The 9,403-nt window shown below is 55.0% G+C and overlaps 1 protein-coding gene across 8 annotated transcripts; it reads left to right on the top strand.

The window, feature by feature from the left end:
* The first annotated feature begins 1,294 nt into the window (after positions 1–1,294).
* On the top strand, positions 1,295–9,109 carry GJB1 (gap junction protein beta 1). 8 transcript variants are annotated; one of them, XM_027836788.1, is made up of 2 exons: positions 1,295–1,317; positions 7,731–9,109. In XM_027836788.1, exon 2 carries the CDS (start codon positions 7,747–7,749, stop codon positions 8,596–8,598), a length of 852 nt encoding a protein of 283 aa, XP_027692589.1. In that variant the 5' UTR covers positions 1,295–1,317; positions 7,731–7,746; the 3' UTR covers positions 8,599–9,109. The 8 variants fall into 8 exon arrangements, with proteins under 8 accessions (XP_027692589.1, XP_027692583.1, XP_027692586.1 ...); XM_027836782.1 differs by lacking the exon at positions 1,295–1,317 and adding an exon at positions 1,611–1,715; XM_027836785.1 differs by lacking the exon at positions 1,295–1,317 and adding an exon at positions 1,829–1,868.
* The last annotated feature ends 294 nt before the right edge of the window (positions 9,110–9,403 follow it).

The raw sequence follows: 9,403 nt of genomic DNA, 5'->3' as shown, positions 1-9,403 counted from the left end.
GGAGGGCCTTGAATGCCAGGCCATTCCCATTCCGTTCGAGAGGAATCACAGCTGATAGGTGATCAAGCACTTTCTGACACTGGCTCCCAACAACCTTGTCTGGAGGGAGGTGCGGGCAGGGTGGAGCACTCTAGGTGTCATTGTTTGATGAGGGAAGTGAGGCTTAGTCAGGGAGGGACTTGCTCTGGGTCACCTGGCCAGTAAAGGTCTGCAGGCTGCTCTCTGGGGGAATGGGGGGGGGGGGGGGGCATAGCCAAAGAGGAGTGGGAGGGCAGCTCCCCCAGAGCTCCCGGCTGCCTGTTACTTCCCGAGGATCAGCTGCCTGTGGGAGGCCTGCTGGGGCAGCTTAGAAGAGTTCCCCGCCCCCCCAGCTTTATCCTGGACCCAGATCCCTGAGCCTCTCAACTCCATCCACTATTCCGTGCTCCATGGTCATGAGGGGCCAGTCTTGTGTCTCCAGGAAGATCTCTGACCCCTTGCCTTTCTCTCGTACCCTTCGTGACCTAGCAGATCCCAGGCCTAGACACATAGTTGGAGTTGGATAAGGACATAGTGGGTACAACCCTGGCTCTGGGCCTTGGCATCTCCACTCAGCCACACACCCTCACTGTGGGGTCCTACCAAGTCACTTCTGAGCTTGTTTCCTTCTGTCTACACTGGAGTTGATCTCCCAAGTTTTGCTTCGTCGGGCGTGGGGTGGGGTAAGGGGAGAGCGGGGCTGGGAGGTAGCTGGATCCAGGCCAGTCACTTGGTGGGTTCCTTGCCTTCTGCAGCTTACCATGTGGTCAGCTAACACTTCTAAACACTGCTCTGCACCTGAATTGGACCAATAGAGGGTCAGGCCACGAGCCCAGCCCCAAAGCAAGCCTGACCTGGAGCAGAGAGTGAAAGCCAGGGGACTAGGTCTAAAGTTCCATCTTCCCTGGCTATGGGCTGGGACAGCTGGGACAGCCCAGGCTCGGGTGCCTTTGGGGGCTTCAGCCTGCACCCTCAACAGCGGGACCTTGGATCTGGGCTAAGAAGTCAGTTAATGGTTGACAATCTAGATTTATCTTAATGATTTCCAAGAGCCGGTGTTGCTCACAGCGAGCTTTGCAGTCCAATCCCCACCTCCTAGGCCCTTGGACCCTTGACCCAGGCCTCTGACCCCTGGCTCCAGGCATCTGAATGAAGGTCCCTAGGGCCCAAGCCACAGGCTTCTAAATTCAGACTCCCAGGGCCCAGACTCCCAGGCCCCAGGCCTCTGAATTCAGGCCCCCAGAAGCAGGGTGACTCCAGGGGAGGCCAAAGGGTTCCATACTTAGAGATGCCCAGAAGGTAAGAAAGCTGGTAAGGACAACTGTCCTACTCACTGTCCAGCTTAAATTCGAGGAGGGCAGATAGCCAAGCTTGGAAGGGGGAGCTGAGGTTGGCCATGTGGACGACAGCGATGCTGCCCCAGATGGGCACCAGAAGATTGGTCATGGCCCAGGCAGGAGGGGCCAGGGTCACTCATCAATAGCTCTGTCCTGATGGAGGATTGCTTACACAGGAGGAGGTGGGGCTAGTTAATATTTGTCCGGTTCCTCCTGGGCTGTGGGCCATATCTGCCACTGGCCCTGGACTCTGTCGTCCCTCCCCTGAGCTGGGCTGGGCCAGACTGGCAGCATTGAGTGGCACCAGGCAGACACCCCTGAGGAAGGGCACCAGCAGCCCTGTGTCAGTGTGCCAGGGAGGTGAGGAGGGTGGGGAAGGGGTGAAGGTGGTTGGGAAACTATGTGGGTAGGGGGGGAGGGGGCGGGAGCAGCCGCCCCCCCCCCCCCCCCCCCCCCCCGGCTCTTGGCCCCAGGGTCAAGCCAACCGGATCTCTTCCTTTACATAGAAGTGAGGTGAGTCCCCTGCCAGGCTCTGGGCTCCCCTGGCCTGCCTCCTCTCAGGCCCCTTAATCTCATCCCCCTTCCCCAGCCACAGACGGTCCATCCGTTGAAACTTGCCCACCCCCATCCCACCAAACTAAAGGCTCCTTGGACTCAGCCTGGCCCCTTCTCTTCGCCCACCGGAGCAGGTTTCTCCTGGTCTTGGGCTCAGTGTGACAGCTGGGAGCTGCCAGGGGCTATTTACCTGCCCTGCTGGCTTCCAAGGCAAACAAGGCAGCTAGCCTGCATGGGAGGGGTGGGGGTAGGGAAGGCTCCTTGGAGAGCCTGGAATGGGGGTGGGAGATGGGGTTTTTTGGGTGGGGACGGGGAGAGGTGGGAGCCAAGGAGGTTCAGGCCAAACTTGGACAGGCAGTTTGGGCCTTGGAGTTCGAAAGAGCTGAGGCTTGCCCAGTGGTGTTCCAGGAGCTGGCAGAGACACAGGAGAAAGCAGGGACCTTTGAGATCCGGGGACCACAGAAGCAAAGGAGATGAGATCAGTCAGGAAAATGAGCAAGGGTGTTATTTCCTCCTATCAAACTGCGAATTCTGTGAGAGCAGGAGCTGGGCTTCCTTTGGCTCTGTGGGGCTAAGGCCCAATACACACTCAGGGTTTGTCTGCTGGAATAGAACTGAAGCCTGGGGAAGCCCCAGACTAGTGTGTACCAGAGAGGCTCTGGGCTCAGGGCTCTGGGGTCCAAACAGGAGGTAAGGCAAAGAACCTTGGGAAACGCCACATGAGGGGGTTGGGGAAACTGGGCTTGACTAAGGGTTTTGCTAGAGGAGGTCAAAGAGAGAAATCCTGATTTCAGCGATTCAATAGAACGCCTCAGTTGGGAGGAGAGGGTTGGAGAAGAGGGAGGCGTCTAATCGGTGAGGCATTAGCAACTGAATTATTTCTCAACATGGCAGGGACAAGGGGTAAAGGGGCAACACCTTCGCCTTCACCATGTCAGGGCTGAGGAACAGGGAAGGAGATGTGCAGAGGGAAAGAGAAAGGCAGTCCTCAGCTTTCCCTGTGTAGAGTTTGTGGACATAGCCATAACCAGGGCGGGGTAATTCGAGCTTTGCTCCAGGGCAGCAAAATTTAAAGGACTCAAAATTTTCAAATGACCATTTTAAAAGATTATGACATTTTAAAATGTGTGGCACTCATAGTTTGACAACACTGTCATTCCTTCGGTAGCATAAAATGGAATTAGCAAGAATAATTAGATAAATTAAAAAGAAATCTGGCTAAAAAAAAAAAAGAAAAGAAAAAAGAAACCAGGTTGTTGCACTTTCTTCTCTCCAGCAGCCACATGCCATATGAGCTGGTTGGTCCCACCTTGCCCCTCCCCCACCAGCAGCTTCTCAGCAGCCCTCTGAGAATCCCAGAGTCTCTTTTTTCACAAAGCCGGTATCCGTTTTCCCCTTCGGGGTTGATTTGAGGGCAAATTTCCCTTTATTGCTAGTGGTGGCTCTTCCCATGGTGAGGAATTAATGCCCCTAGAGATGCCATAAGGGCAGGGAAAGGGGGGAGGAAATGGAGTCAGTGAGCCCTAAGCCGAAGGGGAGCACAAATGAACTGCCCTCTGCCCCCTCCAGCAGCCCTTCCCTTCATACACAGCACAGATTGAATGGTTTGTGTTGAGTGTTTGTATGGGACAACCAGGGCCAGAGGAAAAGCCAGGAGACAAGTAAGGCCTGCGTCCCAGTTCTTGATACTGACTAGCTGGGTCAACTGGAGCCAGACCACTCCCTTCTCTGCATCTCTGTTTGCTCTTCTGTCAAATAAGGTCCCCCTTCCCCCCATTCTCTGACTCTCAGGACATTGGGGAAGGCAACGGGCTACACAGTTTTTTGGCTCTAGGTAGGCATGTTGTAATTCAACTAGGTTTTCAGTGCCTCCCAGGGGGCCCTAAAGGTGGCCCTTCTGCTCCAGCTGTAGAATCCCAAACCTTTGATTGCCAGCTGGGGCCAGAGCTGGGGGGAGGGGTCTCATTGCATCCCTCCAGCGACAGCCCAAATGTGCTGGTTTTTCTCTTGTCCCCTTTCCCCCTGCTGGAAGCCACACAAAAACAGATCGATAGCTGGACTTTAAACAAATGTCACTCCATCAGTCTGGATTGCAAAGCCAAGTGCCCCCCCCCCCCCCGAAGGCTTGGAAGTTGTCAGGCTCCCAAAAGAAAAGTTCAAGAGCTGGTGGTGGTGGTTGCAAAGGTAGCTGATCCTGAGAGGCCAGCCAGGCTCAACTAGAGTCCCTTAGAGGCCTGGACAGGAGTCACTGGCATCTTAGACAAAGGGCATAGCCTTCTGCACCCCAAGACCTGAGGGAAATAAAGCACAGCCTGAGGAAGGGAGGTGGCATCAGACACCTCCCAGAGGATCACTGAAGGGGGCTCCTTAGCTGCAGGTCCCAGAGGCAAAAGACAGGTCTGACTTTACTTCCCTCTGGGATAGAGAGATGAAAGAAAGGCAGGTAAAATCAGGGAGAAAGGTAAGTCCAGGGGCACAGGGTAAAGGCTGCCACTTGATAGAATGGGGGTGGGGGGAAGCGATGGAGGGATCCGAGATGAGATCAGAAGAGTGAAGTCAAATGAGTCTCCTCCCTTTTCCTAAAGGCTTCTAAGCAAGGATATTTCTGGACCTTCCTTGATCATCTGCCTCTGAAGCGATCCCAGCTCACCCCACCCTCACCTCCTGTGAGGAAGTTCTTGCGCCTGCCCCATCGCTGAGCACCTAGTAGGTGCTCAAGACACTTGACTGATTAATTCCATTACTGCCACCCGTGCTCCCAGGAAGTCACGGTCCAATTGTCTTGGCCAGCAGTGAGGGCTCCTAGGAAGACCTTTGTGCCCCAAATCTCTGCTCGGCAGTTGACCAGCTATGATCGTCATGACCTTAATGTCAGAGGATCAGAGACTGTCAGGACCTCAGCAATTATCCAGAGCCACTTTCTCATTTTACAGAGGGGCAGCAGAGTCGACCCAGATTGGGAAGAGACATTTGCAAAATCACAGAATCTCAGATTTAGAAGGGATTTCGGTGGCTATTAACCCATACTTTGTGCCTGAACAAGGGTCTCTTTGCTTGAAGGCCTTCAGGGAAAGGGAAGCCACCAACCATGTCTTAGAGAGGGAAAGGCAGTCCACAATCGAGGCAGCTAGGTGGCCCAGTGAATAGAGCATTGGACCTAGAGTCAAGAAGACTTGAGTTCCAATCCTGTCTCAGACATTTACCAGTTGTGTGATCCTGGGCAAGTCATTTCCCTTTTGTCTACCTCATTTTCCTTATCGGTAAAATGGGGATAATAACAGCATCTACCTCTGGGTTGTTGTGAGAATCAAAGTGTTTTGCAAAGCTTAAAGGACTCTCGAATGTCCCCCGGCAAGACAATTAGGCGAATAGGAAAAGCCACATGCTGAGACACTTACATCCTCAAACACAAAACTAGGGATTCCCAGCTCTGCTGCTGACTCTGCTCCACTCTGGGCCTCACTTTCCTCCTTCTTGCTTTATGACTGGGGTCCTCTGACTCTGAATGGAACACGGGATCCAACAAGATGACAGCCTGCTCTCTCTCCCAAACCCCCCCTTCCCAACTGTGATGCCAAAAAGGTTGGGCCAATTTCTGTTAGCAAGGCGGAAAGCACACACGTGATTGAGAAGTATATGTTCAGACTTCATTCATACTAGACAGATTGTACTAACGATGATGACGACGACGACAACGATGATGGTGTAAGGGAGGTCTGTACCTGTGAGTTCCATCTGTATGGGGAGAACTCAATGTGGAAATTCCCTCCACTAATGCAGAAAAGCGATTCATCTGTGACTTATGTCCTGCTGTGACTTTTAGCTCCTCTTGAGGGCTTGTGACTTGCCTAGGGTCACACAACTAGTGTATGTCTGAGGCAGAATTTGAGCCTCGAGATTCCGAAGCCAAGGCCACCCTTTACTGACTATACCACAATGCCTTCAAGGGGGCCCATAATGTAAATTAAAAAAAAAAAAAAGACTCATACTAGATTAGAAAATGATTTATGGAGCAGTGGAGACTCCAAATTTCTTGCCTGGTAGTCAAGTTAGGTGATGTGTATTGTTTGGTTGGGACCGCTCATTTTTTTGTCTGAACCTGGGGTGGGGGGCGGCGGTGTTGAGAGTTGTCTTGTCCAGGGTCATAGAGCCAGGATGTACTAGAGACAGGACTTGAAGCTGCCTCTGAGCTCAGTTCTTTATGGTGTCTAAGTAATATTGAACACAGCTTGGAAGTGACAGTTGGAGCCAGAAAGCAGTTCGGGCTCAGGTCCTCTGAGCTCGCTCTCTTAGGCTAAATGACTCTAACTTCTTTCCCCAGGGCTCTGGGGCCTCTCCTCGAATCCTTCTCTGATTGTGGAGACCAGAACCGGGCACAGGTCGCTAGCGAGAGCCTGATGGGGGTGGGGGGAAGTTTATTTTCTAGTGGCCCCTCACCCTGATTTCTGGCTTACCCAGAGTCCTCAGCTGCTGACTCACACTAACAGTAAAGGGAGGGGATGAACAGAGCTTATGTCAGGGGCCTGGGGGAGTCTGTGCCCTCCAGAGACTGACCTGAGGTTGCAACAGACAGGTAGGGACAGAACAGGCTGTTCTTTTATCTAGGGCAGATGTTTCAGATCTACAAGCTGACTGGGAAGCCAGGCTGGGTGTTCCCAAGCTACCCAAGAGACTGCTCATCTCCAGAAGCTTGGGGCGGGGGGGAGAGGGCAGGAGAGACCACCAGAGACCACCAGGTTGCCTTTTTTTGCCCTCTGCCCTTCTGAGTTCTTTCCACATCTGTGGCGCTGTGATCCTAAAGGCTCAGTATGGGGCCATGGGGATCTTCTCTTAGCTTCCTTGAGAGAAGTAGGGAAAGAAAGAGAGCTTTGGGGACCCCAGTGATCTATCAGAAAGGGAGAAGACCCGACTTTGCCCTGCCTAGGGGAAATTCAGGGTTGCTTAAGGCTGCCACTGGGGACCAAGAGAGAGAGCCTGAGGAATCCTGGTGATGGGAGTAGGGGGTTCCTGACCCCCACCCAGCCTCTGTCTCTGCCCCAAGGTCTTCTGCTTCTCCCTTCCCTCCCCCCCCTCCCATTCTTCTGGCTTCATGGCGGGTGCGGGGATGGACCAGGCGGGCACAGAACAGGTGGGTGCAGGCTGGGTGTCCGGCGCTGGGACACAAGTGCTCTGTGTCCAGGGTGGGCGGAAGTCAGGGCGTTTGATCTGAATTCTAAAGGGCGTTGTTCAGAGCCCCACAAAGCTCCTATTGTGTACATGCTGGGTATAAGGCAGCATATGACTCCCGAGCACCGGGCAGTGAGGAATTGGGACGCAGGCGCGGACCCAGGGATCACTCCCCCAGCACGGGTATGAAACCATAGGGGACCTGTCTGGGTGGCCTCCGGGATAGGCACTCCCCAAGGTAATATGTGGTGTGGATGGGGATGAGAGACCTGGTGGGAAAGGGGGAGTGGCATCTGAGGGAGAGGGGCTGCCCTGGGGGGATGGAGCCTAGAGAACTAAGTAGACATCAGAAACCGGGAAGGGGAGAGAGGAAGGGGGGACAAGGGGAACGAGGGGAAGGAGATGAGATGGTGAGAAGGCCTGGGGGAACCGCGCTTTTCCAGACAGCCTCTGACTCCTTGAAGAGGGCAGACATGAGGTGGTAGAACCGTCAAGGATTCTTAATCCAAGGTCACTTAACCCAACTTCCTCCTTTTTTTGGCAGAGGAGGAAACTGAGGCAACCCAGAGAGGGGAAGTGACTTGCTCAGGCTGTTGTGGGAGTGGGGGGAGAGGGGCAGGGCTCACAGCCCCACTGCGGCTGCTGTCTTTCCAGGTGCAAGTGAGGCAAAATGAACTGGACAGGCCTTTACGCCTTACTCAGCGGCGTGAACCGGCACTCCACGGCCATTGGGCGCGTCTGGCTCTCTGTCATCTTCATCTTCCGCATCATGGTGCTGGTGGTGGCTGCCGAGAGCGTGTGGGGCGACGAGAAGTCCTCCTTCATCTGCAACACCCTGCAGCCAGGCTGTAACAGTGTGTGCTACGACCACTTCTTCCCTATTTCCCATGTGCGCCTGTGGTCCCTGCAGCTCATCCTGGTGTCCACACCAGCCCTGCTCGTGGCCATGCACGTGGCCCACCAGCAGCACGTGGAGAAGAAGCTGCTGCGGCTGGAGGGCCATGGGGACCCGCTGCACCTGGAAGAGGTCAAAAGGCACAAGGTGCACATCTCGGGCACGCTGTGGTGGACCTATGTCATCAGCGTGCTCTTCCGCCTGCTCTTCGAGGCCGTCTTCATGTATGTCTTCTACCTGCTCTACCCGGGCTATGCCATGGTACGTCTGGTCAAGTGCGACAGCTACCCTTGCCCCAACGTGGTAGACTGCTTCGTATCCCGGCCCACCGAGAAGACCGTCTTCACTGTCTTCATGCTCGCTGCCTCAGGGATCTGCATCGTGCTCAACGTGGCTGAGGTGGTGTACCTCATCATCCGGGCCTGTGCCCGGCGTGCCCAGCGCCGCTCCAACCCCTCCTCGCGCAAGGGCTCTGGATTCGGCCACCGACTGTCCCACGAGTCCAAACAGAATGAAATCAACAAGCTGCTGAGTGACCAGGACGGCTCCCTCAAAGACATCCTGCGGCGCAGCCCTGGCAGCGGGGCTGGCCTGGCCGAGAAGGGTGACCGCTGTTCTGCCTGTTGAGGGCACAGCCGGCGCCACACCCACCGCCAACCCTAGCCTTCAGTCCCTCTTAGTCCCCTCAGCCCGCCAGGCCGGCCATAGCCCAAGCACCCACCCGTTGCCCTCTGAGTGGGGGTAGGGAAGGAGAAGGCAGGTGGGGGTGAGGAGTGGGGTGGGGGTGGGGGACAGATCTTGCCCCCTCCTCCCCAAGCTTAAGGGAGCAAAGGAGGGTGTTTCTCCCCCTTCCTAATTCCTGCTCCTCTCCCTGGGACCACTGGGTACTCTGGGGGAGGGGGGGCTTTGCCAACACTTCCACTGATGACACTAACCTTAACCCTGCCAACATTTGGGGATCCTGCCAGTGGGGTGGGGGCTGTTGCTGGCACCTGGGAAAGGCTTGGGTGGCTGGAAAGAACAAGGCTCTGATTCCATCTGATCAGCTGGGGGTGGGGATTGGTCAGCACTACCTTTGACTCTAGAAGCCCGGGCCTGGGCCTGCAATGTTACACATTAAACAGGATTTTACAGTAAATGTGGCTGTGACTTGTGTATTTATCCACTTCTTTCCCCTACGACCTCGGCCTTACCCCAGCTGAGCCGGCTTTGTCTTTGCCTCAGTTGATGAGGCTGCCAAAATGCTTCTTTAACTAGCAGAAGCTGTAAAGAGGGGGACCCCCTCCCGCTGCTGCAGAACCCCGGGAGCCTCCTGCCTGCCTCTGGAGGACTCAAAGAATGGAACCCTCTGGTCTAGGAGACGTCTGCCAAGCCAGACAGGGGCCTCTTTGGGAAGGCTTCCCTTAGCTCAGGTCCTGGACGCCCCACCGTG

Source organism: Vombatus ursinus, unplaced genomic scaffold, assembly GCF_900497805.2.
Source record: "Vombatus ursinus unplaced genomic scaffold, bare-nosed wombat genome assembly UNPS02014819.1, whole genome shotgun sequence".
In the NCBI taxonomy this organism is placed as follows: Eukaryota; Metazoa; Chordata; class Mammalia; order Diprotodontia; family Vombatidae; genus Vombatus; species Vombatus ursinus.
This window is presented reverse-complemented; position numbering and strand designations above follow the sequence as displayed.

Excerpts from the sequence above, each read along its gene's own strand:
- GJB1 (XM_027836788.1), top strand. The coding sequence starts at position 7,747 with ATGAACTGGACAGGCCTTTACGCCTTACTCAGCGGCGTGAACCGGCAC.